The sequence below is a fragment of the Coptis chinensis genome, chromosome 3, assembly GCF_015680905.1.
Source record: "Coptis chinensis isolate HL-2020 chromosome 3, ASM1568090v1, whole genome shotgun sequence".
NCBI lineage: Eukaryota > Viridiplantae > Streptophyta > Magnoliopsida > Ranunculales > Ranunculaceae > Coptis > Coptis chinensis.
Window position 1 is genome coordinate 37896742 of NC_141458.1, and position 16260 is coordinate 37913001.

Here is a 16260-nt window from a genome sequence, read left to right on the forward strand (position 1 = left end):
ATTCGAGGGAATCCAACATCCCGTCCGTAGTTAACAAGTCGATTGATAAACTTCGGTGGAAGGTTCACCTTGTTTTGAACTTCGGAAAACTATCACCGAAGTTTATCACCCAAAGATCAGACAAAGCACTTTTGGAGGAAAGTAGGTGATAGTTATCACTTCCCCCCCTCTATCATCTGCATTGCAAATGCTCTAAGTTGTTGTTAGCCCAATTTCTTGTCTTCTAAAGTTATTCGAATAGTAGTCAGTGGGCTGGGCTGGCCCAGTAAGTAGACACAAAATCCTAACCCAAAACGAAAGACTCTCTCTCTTCGAAACTTAAAACCCTACACGGCTTCATTATATGTAGATAGACGGCGCCACTTTTATTTTCCCAACAACAAACAAATAAATAAAATAATAATAAAAATCCATGTCTCAGGTACCGATCTACTTACGCACTCAAATTGAATTACATAAAATTAACTAATTCTTCTTTTTTGTTTTTGTTTTATTAGATTGATAACCGAAACTCGTCAGCAGCCAAACGTGCTCGTACTGATGGTATGTATTCGTTGCATCAAATAAATGTTTGTTAACGGTTTGAGTATATATATATATATATAAACATATTTTTTTTAGGTAGTCGTAGGGAGGATGATTGGACATGTCCAAGTTGTGGGAATGTGAATTTTTCATTCAGGACTACTTGCAATATGCGTAATTGTACTCAGTCTAGACCAGCTGATCATAACTCGGTACGTTATTTATCTCCGTAGTAGAAATAAATAGATTGAAATTAGAAAATAGATTTTGGGAATTACATGGTGATTTACCTGCTCAAATTTTCAATTATCGGTATTGGAACATGGCAGGGAATTTAGTTTTTCTTGTTCAGATTTCAAATGGTGGTTTTGTTACTTGTCAGTTCCTTTTATTGGAAGTCACTATGGGATTTTAAAGTGTCATGACAGGAAAGTCTGACTTCATGCTCATGATTATTATTGCCTTGCACATCTAAAGCTAACATTGGTCGTTCTGTACATCATAGAAATCCATTGCGAAGTCTCCACATGCTCCTCATGGTTATTCTTCATCAGCTGCCTATATGGGTTCTGCTGTGCCCTCATCAATGTACCTGACTCCACCTCCATATGGTTCATCTCTCTTTAATGGAGCGTCTCTTCCTCCTTACAATTTGTCATTCTCTGGGGGCTCAGGATATCAGTATGACTATGGAAACCGCCTTTCAGCAGGAAGTCCTTATGGCCCATTGCATTTATCAGCTCCATCACCCTATTCAGGTACTGATTAGTTCCACATATCTTGACTGAATTTATTTAGTACAACAATTTCAGAAACATATAAATCCTGTCCCCAACTTAATTTCGGTAATGTTATCAGGTGGAATGTACGGCGTGCCTCCTCCCCCTATGATGGATAGGTATGGCCTGGGTCTGGCCATGGGTCACGCTGCTGCTATGGTATGTGTGCATGCATTGGTCCATTGATCGCTTTGGAAACTTCCCATATATATGCAAGGTTAATATGCAATTATGTTTTCTCATCTTTGATATGGAGCACTCTTGATATTGTGGTGCAGGGTGCAAGACAAGGTGTGTATCCAAATGAGACCCCCCCAAAAAAGTCTGCAGGTAGGTTTTCAATAAGTTGTGTACTCGGAATTGGAAAATTTATATCTAACAGTTTTCTTAAATCAGCCACCGCTAACTTAGTTTTTCTTGTACGTAAACATTTCCCAGATACAATCCGTGATAGTGATTGGACCTGTCCCAATTGTGGAAATGTTAATTTCTCTTTCAGAACTGTTTGCAACATGAGGAAATGCAATACACCAAAACCTGGATCACAGGTTTGAGGCGATACATCTTTTTTAATACACAATTCTACATTAGCGATAGGCATGAATTAAAGTATTCATGCGTGTGTCACTTGCTGACACATGGGATACAACAAAGTAATTGTCCTTGATAAAAGGACTTAGACTAATCCATTTTTCTTCAGTTATCAATGGTGTTTCTTTGGGATCTATACAATGATTAGATTTATAGGACTGGTTTTAGAGATTTTATTGGATTTGTCTTTTTTCTGATCATGTTTATACTATCAACTTTCTGATCTTGTTTTATGTTTTTATGTGGTGCAGACATCCAAAGCTGAGAAAAGTTCCAGTAAGTTTTGCATTAGGAACTTATTTTAAAAGTCAATTTGATGCTCAAGTACTTGGATTCTTATACTTCTCTTGTTTACAGAATCAAAAATGCCCGAGGGTAGCTGGAAGTGTGGGAAATGTAACAACATAAACTTTCCATTCAGGACCAAGTGCAACAGGCAGAATTGTGGTGCTGATAAACCGTCTGAATCTAATGAATCCCCTCGTGCAGAAGCTTCAGGAGAAGATGATCAGGTTTGTTGTGAGACATTCCTGCTATGTATATGCGTTTGTCTAAAGTGTTTTTTGTTTCTGTTAGCTGGGCTTTTCACATACATTACAAAGTTGAAGAAATGGAAAGCTTATAATAATTTCATAAGAATGTTTTTCCAATGCTGCTTGCCGTCTTTTGTCTTTATTATATATTGTCACCATCATCCATTAATTTACCTTGTCTACTGTTCCAGTGAGTCCTTAAATCAGTTTTGAGGGTTGAGAAGGTCCAGGGTCATCGTCCGGCGTTGCTCAGTGTGGTTGTTTGAAAGTTGAGTCTTGTTGTGGTCATGTTGCAGCGGTTGTTCAGTTATTCTGCTCGCTATTCGTGTCAGTTGTTGTACTAGCTGCTATGTTGTCTCTACTGGTTGCTACTTGGAACATGGTATTTATGGTCTTTATGGATCTTTAGTTTGGAACTTGTCCTGTTTAACAAGTCTGTTCAGCAAGATATTTACAGGTTGGCCAAGTTGGGTGTTGTTCTTTGAATTAAAATGATGTCTACTCTAGTGGGTGTTTATATAGATGTGAGCACAAAGGGTAGAGGAACTCCAGAAATTTTACTTCTGCCAGGTTTCATGTTTCTGGTTCAGGTCCTAGTTTGGTTTATGGTATTTGTCTAAATGGGCCAGTATCTATGTAGAACTTCCTGGAGTTCAAGTATTGGTTGTTACGTTTGGTTATCTTGTTAAACTTAATTGGAATAGTTTTCCTCTGGTATTCTGGTCTCTTGCAGTTGGTATAGCATGATTGTTTCTTTTGCTTCCCCCCCCCCAATAATTTATCAACATATAGTTCATGCATCCGTGCTTTAGTAGAAAATCCTTCAACGTTTTCTGTCTCTTATTCTGTTATGCATCCACTGGAAAATGGTCGTCAAATTCTACTGCCTTCATGTGCAACTTTAATAAATGAAAGACAATTGACATTTAAACATAGCAAGTCGTGAAAGCCAGGGAATAACATGCCTTTTGAATATGATATGCGTACAATTGCTCACATATTTTGTAGTTTTTGGACTGTTGATCACCTATTCCTTTTGTCTGAGACTATTCACGTATATTGTCTTGCTTCAGTAGTTCTCCAATCAGTGTTTTATGATATCTGGAATCATAACTTGGGTCTTGCGGTCTTGCCCCAATCTATCTAGTATTTGTTCTTTCACTCTTCTTCACACTTTTTATACACATCAGCTACTATAAGCTAAGGAGCTTTGAATGGTCCACTTCCTTTATATTAGTGAAATCTTTTTACATCAAATAGTTATTTGCTGTAGCTTGAGTCAGTGTCTTCTCGTTTTCTGCATCCTTCAGTTACTCGTTATAGTTCTATTTTGGTGTGCTTTGTATGGACATTCTTTTGTTTGTGATTGCAGTCTCTTGAGCTGTTTGCTTTTTCCTTGTGGCTGTTTACTATGTTATTGGATGGTCACCCTGACCTCGTGCAAATGTCATCATGGTTAATTAGTATTGGTTGGCTGCACCCTGAAAATAATTTTTTTAATTTTTTCGAAAGAAAGTTGGTGTCCAACTTTGTTGTACTCCTTGGTCTCAAGAATATAAATCTGCCAAGAGCATTTCTTGGGAGCGTCCTTCCTTATTATCAAGAAGATTAAGTCTTACCTTTTAATGGGGTTAAGGCAGAAAGGTATTAATATTGTCAAACTTCACTTTCATGTGAGAATAAGACTTTTTTGGAAACTGGTGTCTCTTCAATTGTACTTTTGAATCTAAATGTGTATATGAAAATATGTGATCATCAAAGATGCTTTTATAAAACTATTGGTGGTTTGAAATTTGATCAGGGCCTTGATCACTTTGGTGAAGTGGCATTTTATTAGACCTAGTCTTAGTTACAGTTTCTGAATTTAATTATATTGATTGAAGAATAAGGATGTGTTTGGAGTTCGGAGTTCAAATTCTGATTTTAGGTTCACTTTACAGTGTTATAATACACGATTGGATGTGAAAATTATGGAGGAGGTGACAAGGTTATTCCAGCAGGAATGCCACATCCTGCCTTCGGATTTTTTTTAAGGATATCTACTTGCAAAGAAGGCAGAGGAAGGAGATCAACTGATCTAGGGGATTTTTTCTTTCCTTCTTGTTGGAAGCTGGGACTACCCTTCGTTTGTTGAACCTCTTGTAGTGTTGCCATTTTGACACTAGCTTACTAAATGATTTTCCGTTCTTAGAAATTAATTGCTTAGGTTGATTCTGCGTGCCATCTGTTTGTGGGTGGCATAGTAAACAAATGATGTTGTCCCCCGCTGTGTCCTTGTAGCCTGATTTTTTACTAATCTGGGTGGATTTTCTTGATAATACATGTTAAACCATATTATCATGTGGTTCAGTGGATGGTCAACTTTTGGTTTCCCTTCTCAACTTATGTTGGTTGGGTATAACTTGTTGGTCCAGTGGTTTGCGTCACGAGTGCGAATTCTTAGTTGAATGCTTAAATTAGTATTTACACCTAACGTTAGACTAAGATCCAAAGGAAATGCATAAATGGTGTGAAGTTAGATTAATCCCGTTCTTGTGTTCATGAACTACTATTGTTAGCAATTTGTATGGAACATGGTAGAACAGCCCTTGACAAATGGTTGAGATTCAGAGTTAAATGACGGGTTGTTAATAGGAGGTCAGTTAAGTTTATGATCTCTTCCATCTTAGTGCCCTTAGTTATGGTTGAAAACCTGAAAAGGATGCTTGGTAAGTTTGAATTATGAATTGCAACCGTCAAGGACAAATGGTCCTGCTTAAAATCTCCAAACCCCAAGAGGAGTCCATGCTTGTATATTTATAAAATTCAAAATGGCAAAAGTCTTTGGTACTAATTAAACCAGTCGACTTGATTGGTATGCCCTTTCAGCGAACTCCTTTGGAAATCTCTCCCTCCCCATATAAACTCTCTCCTCAACTATTTCTTCCCCAAGTCTAATTTCACCCATCTCTCATCAAGAACAAGTGTAATTATTATCTTAAAAGGCAGGTCGAAAAAGTGCTGATTTTATTTTGATTGGGATATATAATATTTAGAAATTCTTTTGATTTTTGGGTGATTTTGGTGAGGTGATGATTGTTGAATGGTGGTGGTAGTAGTGGTGCGAGTAATTGTTGAACGAGGAAGAAGATACATTCTAAGATTTGGACATGTGTTGTGTTTTTAATCTATGGGTTGGAAACGAGCCATTAGATTCAAAGTAGATGATTAACTGGTGGCCATTGATTTAGTTCACGTGTAAGGGTAAATGGGGCATTCCAAAAGTTTAGACAGGCTAACGGTAATTTTGGACCAAATTGCAATAAACGATTAATTGTAGACCAAATTTTAATATCACTATTATTAGTAACACCAAAATGTAAAAATCCCAAATTTTAATGCTAACATTGATTCCATCGAAAGACTTGTGTTGTGTTGAATGAATCCACGAAGATATGGCTTTGGGTGATTTATAGTTTTCTACACTGGAGGACTGCATCTCTTGTGGGACGCGTAAGCTTCCAAGCCATAGTATCTGTACAACTCTTCAATGCTAGCAATGTCTGGTAAATTTTGTTTGAAGGCTGTAAGTAATTTTCTAATTGAAATAATGTTATAGTAAGCCCCAAGCTACTAAAGTTTATCCAAAATAACAAGAGCAGCCAAATAACAAAGGAAAGAAAAGAGAAAGTTATGGCTTTGCATATTTGTGGTAGACAAACATGCCAATTATGAAACAGGTGTTTTATCTGTTGAAAGAGGATTATACACCCGTTTTTGTTGACGAGTTGTGAGAGGCGGGTGAAAGTTCAATTGTTGGTGAATATAGGCGCACAAAAGCCACTAATCTATAAGCTCGTAGAAATACTTTTTCACCGCAATCAGCTTAGGCCCACCGTTATGGACAGGGGTCCTGGACAGTGACTGGTAGAAGTACAATTAAGTGCAGCGCTAGCATTGCTTGAAAAGTTGTTATTTATGGGCTTCTGTGAGCGGAAATAACTTTTCACTGTATTTAAGGCATGCGAATACAGTTGGATTCTGCTCTTTTTGTCTGGGATTCTTGATGCTTGGTTGCTGGTGGTGGGGTTGCCCAGAGTAGAACTTATCAATGCTCCTAAACAGGTGTGTTTCTCATAGTTAATCGAACAAAAATAAATTTGGTCCCCATTTCAATCAATTAAGAAGAAACGATAAATGATCTGAGATTTTGGTGGAAGATCACACTTTCAAAGAGATCACCATCTCAGAAATGAGGCAAGTTCTAAGTCTTGAAGCTTTGTAGATCTTCACCTTGTTTGTAACGTCAGAAACTCAGTATCGAGTCAATTCCACCGTAGTAATGGTTTCACACTAAACTAGTGATCATGTGGTCTTACATAATCATTGCGAAACTTTGACGAAGTCAAAATCATAGATAAAAAGTTAACCACCTCGTGAATCTTGCTAATGCATGCTTCTCAGACTTCCGCATGGCACATTTGATTTGCTTTGGGAAAATATATGCTCATTTGACCCTATATTCCACTTAGATGGGCATGGATGTGTGTGTGTTGCAATGATGCTCCCCATTGTGACGTATTTATTGGAGTCTCCACAAAATCTAGCAGGTTTGCCTAAAAGATGGGACTAAAAGATTACATAGTCTCCCAGCAGAAATGATCACCAGAAATCTTCTCGAGATTCAAATGTACACCAGCCTCCATGCTTGTACACTTGTACAGTGGGAGCATGTGGACCAAAACATCAGTCTCAGCATAATTTATCGTAATCAAAACGACGAACAAATACCAATGCAGTATTTCAGGTGGGTATGAACGGAAGGGCAATAGTCATGAATCTGCTAAAAAAACCCGCTTATCATCATAAGCAAGAGTTTTCTCGCCTCAACGAAGAGAAACTTACAACACATTTTCTTCGCAGTTTAATTTGTTTAAAAGTGTTGGTGAAAAATAAAGAAAATATAACTAATAAAAATGGACAACATAAAAAAACTAACAAAAAACTGCTTTCTCATTGTTGGCAAGAATTTCTGTCCTTTTCACAGAAACAGCAACAAAACATTATTTGAGTTTTGCAGGATGAAACCAATGAGTTTAGTCCACCAGTGGTCTTGCTTCAGCGGTTGGTGACCGACACACAACACATAACAAAGGCAGTTTCAAAGAGGAACCGTCCTGATTTCTACATCTGCGACCTGCATAACCTTCTAGCTTGAACGAAAACTGCAAATTTATCAAGGTAGGATTAACATCAGTGGCCTTTTCTATAAGAGCAAAGGGGGTAAGAAACTGATGCAGCTATAAGAGCAAGTCCAATGGAGGGCTGCTATAATGGGCTGCTAAAAGGTGCATGCCTTTTAGCAGCCCCAGTCAAATTTGGTACCCGAAAATCCAAAAACCAGTCCAATGGGACTTTTTAGCAGCTGTTAAATTCTGCCGTTTGTATCGTCCAGACGCTAAAACACACAATTCTCTTCTCTTCAGATACAAACGGCAAAGTTTCTGTCGTCCGTCCATTTAATTAAAATGGGAGACAAACGACAAAATTTTTGCCGTCTGTCCACAAATTACCAACAGACAGCAGAAACTATGCCGTTCGTCTCCCGAAACTTATTATGGCAGCTGCTAGCGAATGTCTTAACTTTGGCTGGGTTTATGGCTCCTTCCAAATTTAGAAGCCTTTTGGCAGCCCCATTGGAAACACATTTTGGTGGTTGGGGTGCTATATTTGCCTTTAGCAGCCCATATAGCACCCCATTGCTCTAACATATCTATTTTCCCCTGCCAAAGAAAGAATTTACAAGTTTCTCTATAAGAGATGTTCTTTCCTACCAATGAAGGCACCATCTAGTGGATCTTCCTCTATTGTTCACACCCGTACGAAAACCAGAGATAAACAGAATCAATCACAGGCTCACAGGACAGCAGCATGAATATTCATTACTGGAAAGAAAATGTTCATTGCAAAAGGAATGCATGTTTGATGGTTTGGGTGCAGCTATGGCAGCTCTTTTGCTTCACCTGATCCATCAATTTATTTGATACTCTAATAAAAATCGAAAATGGCAAAATGTGATCTATCGACTTTGTTTGATACTTGTGCTCTCTGAGGTCAGGAGATTGGAATTCCTCCCCCTTCCCTCTCTTTTGATAAGTTCAATATTTTTCATTAACTAGGTTGGAACCCCTTCGCTCACTCATCCTTTGCCATCCCACCTCACTAGCTTGGACTTTATGGGTTAAAGATTCCTTGCCCCACCCATAATTAAAGAAGTGGTACAAAGACAGGAAACTTGGTATTGCATATTACTTTATCTCAGTGCACGAAAATAAAACAAAAAGATGAAGATGAGTGCCTGCTGGTGATAACTAATTATGGCCAAAATAGACAACAACAATCACTGACCTTTGATAGCCTCCCAGTGCACTTAGTTCATCTGACTGGAGTAGTATCCCGATTCAAATGGTGCTTTGAACAGCTGAAACTCTTGAAAGTGGTTCCCACTACTAATTTGTGAAGCCATTGAATGCACCTGCGTGTCAACTGGTTGCTGTTCGGCTTGCCAGTATTCTGCTGAACCAAGTGACCAGCCTTGTGGAACTGCATGCATTGCTGGATGTGCCATGCTGGTGTGGTTTGCATTCATGAGCTGGTCCAGAGAAGTGGGTTCAGGGTTGCCCGAACGCCAGGGATTATTTGACAGAAGAGAGAGAGCACGCCGGAAGTCTGGAGCTACGTTCAAGTTGGAAGCGGTCACAGGTGCTTCTAAACCTGGAGAAGTTTTAGTAATGTCAAACAACATGTCCAGGAGATGATGCTTTTATGAAGCTCGTAAAACCAATAGAGAGTTTCTATTATACATAACAGTCATTTTATCACTTGGACATCCAGCTAAGAATAACTCCCACTACTGATGAAAGTCTGTTGTCCTGATTCACGCAATACATGAGTACTGCCTTCTTGCATTACCAAATCAATAATCTGACGTACATAATTACCATTTGTAGAGGATTGATATGTTACATTCACATGGAGAATTCCACAATATGCTTAGTTTGTCTTAACAGAAACAGAAAAGGGTAGGAAAACATGTTTAACTAAACACGAGAACAGAAAACTATACAGAACGCTACTGTGAAGTTTGGAGCTTGAATGGTCCCCGAGCATCACACATGATCAATAAACTAAGAGCTTTGCGAGATGGGACATGAGTTCAGGAGAGAGTGACAAACAATAAGTAGTGAAAACCTGTTCAGATATAGAGTCCAACATGAGGCATTTGAAGCCTTGCATCATTAATATAACATCCTGTGCCACTCCATTCGTAACGAATTGGTTTTGAGTTGGAAGCTTCAAACCTTGGGATGGCATGGAAGCAGGGTATTCTGTCTAGCTCAACGCTCGCGTGATCCACGTTATCCAGTAAATAAACCCACATGTTTGGTTCATGTTACTCTACATGTAAGGGGAATATTGAGTTATATAGTCCCTCATTGGGCTTTTTAAGCATTGGATCATAATATATAAGGTCCTGGGTCGACCTTCTTAATTGCCGACTGGTTTTTCTGTTGGATGCTCCAAATAAAAGAGTAATCTTGAAAGATGATGCATGCATGTAGCACTGTGCTACATGCATGCATCATCTTTCAAGACTGGAAGGAAATCAACTTTCCATAAACCACCTTATACATTATTGTTGCAAGGTTTAATTACTACGAAGACCACAATTAATTAATTTTGCAGGGGGAGTGATGGGTCTCAGGCTATATAAACTTGAGTTTTGGTCATTGCTTCCATGAGGAGGGAAATTGAAAATTTAATTAAAGTTTTGGAGGAATACAAAAAATTTAGAGAAACCAAGGAAATAATATGATTTAAAAAGTAGCAACGCCTAACGTCCCTAACAAACTAAAAGAACTCCATAAAACGAAATGCATAACTAATTCACTGTGTAAGACTACAACTTTAACATTCTAAAATACAGTTATACCCTAGAAGGTTATTGAACGTGACTTACCCACGTATACAGAATTTTCAAAATTTACTCTTAATAGCTCAAATTTGCAATCAGGTAAAGATTTTAACTTAAGCATATTCTAATGGACTGCCCAGGGTTACTCAATGTCAACAAGCAATGCTACATGTAACTGAAGTCAGTCCTAAGGATGTGAAAATGCATTTACCTTATTCGTCAAGGGGTTTGTCAATCCCATTAAGGTTGACTATCACCCGAACTTTGTATTTGAATAGGCTGTCTACATGTTGTATTCCTGTTATATGGTTCTTTATCAGGTGCCTCGGATCACGAATTTTCAATGTTCAAGCTGACACATTTATAGCAATGACACAAGTATGATTCTAGGACAAACTCTAGTCTTCAACTATACATTTTAATCCAGGTTTCCAACTTCACTGTTCTGACTTTTGAGTAGCAAATTTGTCAAAACTTACAAATAATAATAGGTAATCAAGATGTCCGGCTTTAATTTTCGTAGTTTTTGTCGTTTTCATTATTTTATTTATTCCCTTCTTGCAAAAGATAAGTAAGTCATACCTTGACTTAGAACCTCTGTGGTGCTGCCTTTGAAAGACAATAGCCTATCCGAGTCTCGATGCATTAAAGGAATAGCACTTGGCAGATTATTGTTGGATAAATTCAACTTCCCATTGATGCGTTCTACTTTTACAGACCTCATTACAGATTCTTTTGCTTCAGGTTTGATGCAACAGGTGGCTTCCCATGTTGGATTTGCAACGGGCCTTGTGTGACCAAGTGGTACCCTGTTGAACATGAGACTCATTGGTTGCCTGGTATCTGTACATTCAATTAACACAGATCAACAATGACACAAATTTTCATTTTTTGAAGAGGTAAACTATCAGTATATATGTTGACGAAGCGAGTACAATGAACTATGAGCTATCCTACTAGAAGCAAAATAAATCAAACACACAAGAAGGCACCAAAATACAAAATAACAAAAGACATCTTGATATATTTCCTCTCTGATGTGGATCCCCAAGAAAAAGCAAAACGGTAAAAAGTTAAGTCCTTAAACTCCCTTCACCGCTTACTCCAAAGAAAGAGTATCCGTTTCATGTCTAGAATCAACGCTGCAGTATCTGATGGTTTCTGGAAAGAGAGAAGTATCCTGCTATTGTGAAGGCAAGACTCAAGAGCTAATACGACCTAAAAATACACTAGTTATGCGAAAAGGCAATTCATATGATTTATCATTGATGCTTGGAGAGTTTCTTAGTCCACCTAAGAAAATCTTTTAGAAGCAGTTTGTATTAACTAATGACTGATCTGCAAGTTCACTGTATGTTCTACTTCTAGATTAGAGCACTGTGAAAATCTAGCGAGCTGAATTATATTGTTAACAGTGAGATGCCTTCTATCTTTCATTGGATGGAAATTTGGTCCTTTCTCCCACCTCTAAACTGATGCACACTGAAGATTCTATAACATTCTAGAAGGGAGCATGCTATTTAGGATCCATATTATGACTGAGAAGTGACAACTTTTCAATTTTGTTCAACTTTACAAGCCTAAGGCAAGAATATCTTTGCAATAGGTATCCTGGTTATAAATTTAAGTGCCTGAGCTTGTACGAAAGTGTAGATTTTTGATAGAATTGTATAGAAAAACAGAATATGTTAGCCAATCCCAGATATATGGGATAGAGCGTTGACGAAGATGGTACCCCATGTTATCTTAATAACCTATCCAAACGCCTTACCCATAAAACCCGCTCCTCAGATGAATAACTTACCCATACATACTTGAATTGCTAACCTTGTTCCTTATCTGGATATGTACACGCAGAAGAAGGACAGTGTTTCCTATGGATGCAGTACACCTAATATTATCTTTGGAAATGTTTGAAATAAACCCTTAAAGCAGAAATAATTGCAATGGTGCACACAGAACAATCAAATTGAAGGGAAGAATTGCTGTGCTTTTATGCTACTGCATTAGTTAAAATTAGGTATAATGTTTTAAGGACAAAGAATATCAAAGAGTACCATAAAATGATGAAGACAGTCTATCTGAGTTGAACTGGATTCCATCAGGTTGCTGCTTCCGGCGACGTGCATTATGGTCAGAGAGACGCCTGCGACAGCTACGCTTCTTCTCATCAAACTCCATCAAATCATGAAACCTTCAACATAATCAATCAAGCGGCTTTTATCAATATAAGATTCAAAACAAACTTGTTTCGTGCAAATTACAACTTACAGGCAGTGAAACATCAAAAACAATTTCGAGTCATACTGCAAAATCAGTCTTCCTAGAAGCTTACCTGCTACACTGCTGGCAAAATCTGCGCTCAAGTCCAGCTACAACTACCCTTGGACATTTCGAATGGGTCTCGCAGACTCTATGCCTGCGATGGTAATCTTTAGATGAGCTGAGGTCAAAGTTGCAACCTTCAACTTGGCAGCGAGGTGTTTGTGTGCTATGATAAGAAGCTCTGGATCTCTTTGTTGCACTAGTAGATGATGCAGGCATCGGGGTAAAAGATGATGGTTTAACTACACTACCAGCACATACGTCTTCGAAGTAAGTCCGTTTACCAAGCTTCAAACCAATCACTGGTTCACCAGAGATAACCGAAGCCTCCATTGCCGTCGGAGAAGTTCCACTATCTTCCATCTTGAGCAAATCTTTTTTCTTCCCCAGATCCTGACCAAACCTTTCAACTGTCTCAAAGGTGAAGTTGGATATTTTACTCCCCCCTTCCTTCGAAGAAGAATCACCAGATGCCGAAATTGAGCTTTTCGACAAAGACCCATTTCCTAATTCAGAACCAGAACAACCCCCATTTCCAGATGAATAAAAAGACCCATTCCCATTATCAATTCTTCCTCCTCCCCCATCCCCTTCACTCATTTTTCCATTAAATATCATCAAGTTCTCCCACTCCCATTGTAAAGGTGGTGGAGTCTTCATGTTCCACTCCATTACAACAACAAACAAATATAATACTTTCACAATCAAATACTCTCCACTAAATACTCATTCACTTTTCTCTACTCATAACATAACTAGATCAACAAGTACCTAAACACCAACTAGAAAAAAACATAGAAAACTAGTCATAACCCAAAGTAGTGAAACTTACCAGCCAAAACCATAGTTATCATATGAGTGAGCACAGCAACAGAATAATAATAATAAAAACTAGTACTTCATTAAAAGGCAAAAAATCAAGAAGATCCTTTTGTTCCCTCAACTGTTCATCAGTCAGCACCCACCATCAAACTAGAAAAAAGTTGGGGGGTTAAAACTTAAAACCATAACCAAACAAAAGGGCAACCAATAACTCAACAAGGGACCTCAAGATGCATCACTTTCAAGCCATTGGTCCCTTTCTAAGAGAATATATATATATATATTAAAGCTCCTTTCTTCCTACACGTCACTTCACTATATAAGAAGGCATGCCAAATAATTTTTTTTTTTTTACCCAATACAGATAAACTTAATCTCACAAGCCACAACTACCAACTATACTTACCATTTTTCACCCAAAAACTTACCACTTTATTAAACACACCACCCCATTGTTTTATTTTTATAGGGAATCTACTTTTGCACCCCCCACAATTATTTTTCTGCAACAACAACTTTTACTGTTCATTGAGACTGATTGGCTGGCACTCTGATTTAAAGAATTTGATGGGCAGGTTGTTATTTACTATTTTACTGTTTTTACTTCCCAGTTGGACTCAGATATTTCTTCAAATGTACCCACGTGTTTAAAATGGTTTTTGTCACCTAATCTACCAAAACAAATAATGTGTGGTATTTTTATGCAAACAATATTACACGTGGAATTGAAAAGTCGCGTTCAAGTTAGACGTCCAGAGAATAATATCCACATTTTGTAGCAATGCGTTTGAAAGTGTCTCCAAATTCATTACTAATTTCGTAACTTCATTTTTAAAAATCTAGCTGGCTGGAAAAAGAAATTTAAATTGAGTTGTTGCAAAGGATCCAAAAATAGAAAGAATAAAGAACGAGTAAATATAATTTATAGCCGGTTCATTAATAAATGTTGAGAAGGAAAGCTGGAAACTTATGGCACAAAACAAGTGCCTCTGTGCCTCATGTGCGGAAGTCTGATCAAGCATTATTCGCAAAAAATGTGTGCGTCTTATTTGGGACAGGTGGATGGATGCACACCATGAATTCAAATATTCAGGAAAAGATGTGAGACATGATCGAATCACAGTGATGAGAAAAATGTCCATAAGCAATGCACTGAAGAGTCACGCGTATCACAAATAAACCTTGCTTCTTTCATAGTTTCATACAGTCTACGCTCTACACAAACCTTCACTGATCTAACCTTCTAATTTATACCATTTCGATTGACTACTTTCGATATATAACCTACATACATCTTATTTTTACAAGTATGCAAACCGTGGGATTTTTTTAGGTCCTTAAAAACTAGTTTCTCTCGGGATCGATAGGTACCTTATTTTCTTTGGATTCTAATTGTAATTTAAAAAATGTATAAAAACGTTAAGGGGCTAATAAAAGGGGCTTTTCTATTTATTATTTTAAATAGGAGATAATTATGTAATTTCAATGACTAAAGAGAAGTTTTTTTAAATTATAAATAAAAGGGGGACTTATTCTAATTTTAGTGAGAGGCGCTTCTAAATTTTGCAAATAGGGAAATAAAAAAAATAACTACTCACTAGTGGAGAAAGAGTGCCTAAAAAGCTATCATAAAGTGGCAGAAATGAAATCAAAATTAACATTTAAGAGACTCTTTAGGAAGTTGGGCAGTCTTCCTAACCTTAGTAACCAAATTTGTACTAGGATACCCGCGGTAATGGCTACTCGCCTATTGATATTGCTATTGCTCTACAAGAAAATGAGTTGTAGGATTTCTCCAATAAAGTGCTTTCAGGTACTTGTATAACACCCCATTTTTTTTATTTATATTTTTATAGTACCATAATAATAATAATAATAATAATAATAATAGATAAAACAAAAATAGGATAAATATTAGTTAATGATAAGAAACTCGTAGGTAAAGAGATAAACTTTCATTTATGTTTTTCGGGGGTTTTAAAAACAAAAAAAATAACAAACGGAGGAGTACACATGGAGAGTTTGATTTTTACACAAAGAAGAAATAAAAATAGAGTTTTTCACATAAATGAGAAGATAGGATTTTTGCTGGAAATCTACTGATAGATAGCTGATAGCCGGAGCGTATCACGGGTGAGTAGAGAATACATCTTTCATTGGACATGCAATTTTACTCTTATTACTCTTACGACTGTTTTTGGTTTACTGACAAAGATATAAAGATATAAGTTTTCTGTTTTTCGATCTGCTCATTCTATATGCGGCCGAATTGAAAATACATATTGTTGTTCATACTATCGATTATTTATTTAATATGTATGGTTTAACTACTATTTTTTTTTATTCCAATGGTTCTAAATTGTTAATGGTTGATATATTGAGTGTTGGGTTTTGTTAGACAGTTGAAGTGTTGGAATGATCATATGGGTTGTGGATTATGTCATGCGGTTGAGGTTTTTTTTTCAAGTTTTGTTTGTTTGAGAACTGTTGAAGCAGTAATTGCGATTTGTGAGGAATTGGAAAATCAAGTTTTTGACTATACTATTGTGTTGGGTTTTTGTTGGGGATTAAAATCGAGGAGTTTCGGTGTGGTTTGGTTGTTGATTGAGTGTTGTTGAAGTAGCTCAGGTGGTGTTAATGGCGTCAAAACGCAATTTTTGGCGAGTGATGGAATGAGGTTTTGATTGTATCAAAAGATGGGGTTTTTGTTGAGGGTGAAAACTGAACGGTT

The 16260-nt window shown here is 37.3% G+C and overlaps 2 protein-coding genes across 4 annotated transcripts; one reads left to right on the top strand and one right to left on the bottom strand.

Annotated features, from left to right (window-relative positions):
• Window positions 1–225: 225 nt before the first annotated feature.
• On the top strand, window positions 226–4782 carry LOC147509489 (Ran BP2/NZF zinc finger-like superfamily protein). 2 transcript variants are annotated; one of them, XM_086601768.1, is made up of 10 exons: window positions 226–421; window positions 498–543; window positions 622–737; window positions 1031–1283; window positions 1384–1463; window positions 1583–1634; window positions 1743–1852; window positions 2147–2171; window positions 2253–2407; window positions 2620–3145. In XM_086601768.1, the coding sequence occupies exons 1-10, from the start codon at window positions 413–415 to the stop codon at window positions 2620–2622; spliced, it is 849 nt and encodes a 282-aa protein (XP_086457894.1). In that variant the 5' UTR covers window positions 226–412; the 3' UTR covers window positions 2623–3145. The 2 variants fall into 2 exon arrangements, with proteins under 2 accessions (XP_086457894.1, XP_086457893.1); XM_086601767.1 differs by lacking the exon at window positions 2620–3145 and adding an exon at window positions 4369–4782 and having other exon boundaries at window positions 272–421.
• A 2466-nt stretch (window positions 4783–7248) lies between these two features.
• On the bottom strand, window positions 7249–14102 carry LOC147509490 (squamosa promoter-binding-like protein 3). 2 transcript variants are annotated; one of them, XM_086601765.1, is made up of 6 exons: window positions 13540–13680; window positions 12718–13373; window positions 12440–12576; window positions 10965–11225; window positions 8816–9181; window positions 7249–7632 (listed from the first exon to the last, which is right to left on the bottom strand). In XM_086601765.1, exons 2-5 carry the CDS (start codon window positions 13365–13367, stop codon window positions 8838–8840), a joined length of 1392 nt encoding a protein of 463 aa, XP_086457891.1. In that variant the 5' UTR covers window positions 13368–13373; window positions 13540–13680; the 3' UTR covers window positions 7249–7632; window positions 8816–8837. The 2 variants fall into 2 exon arrangements, with proteins under 2 accessions (XP_086457891.1, XP_086457890.1); XM_086601764.1 differs by having other exon boundaries at window positions 12718–14102.
• Window positions 14103–16260: the final 2158 nt, after the last annotated feature.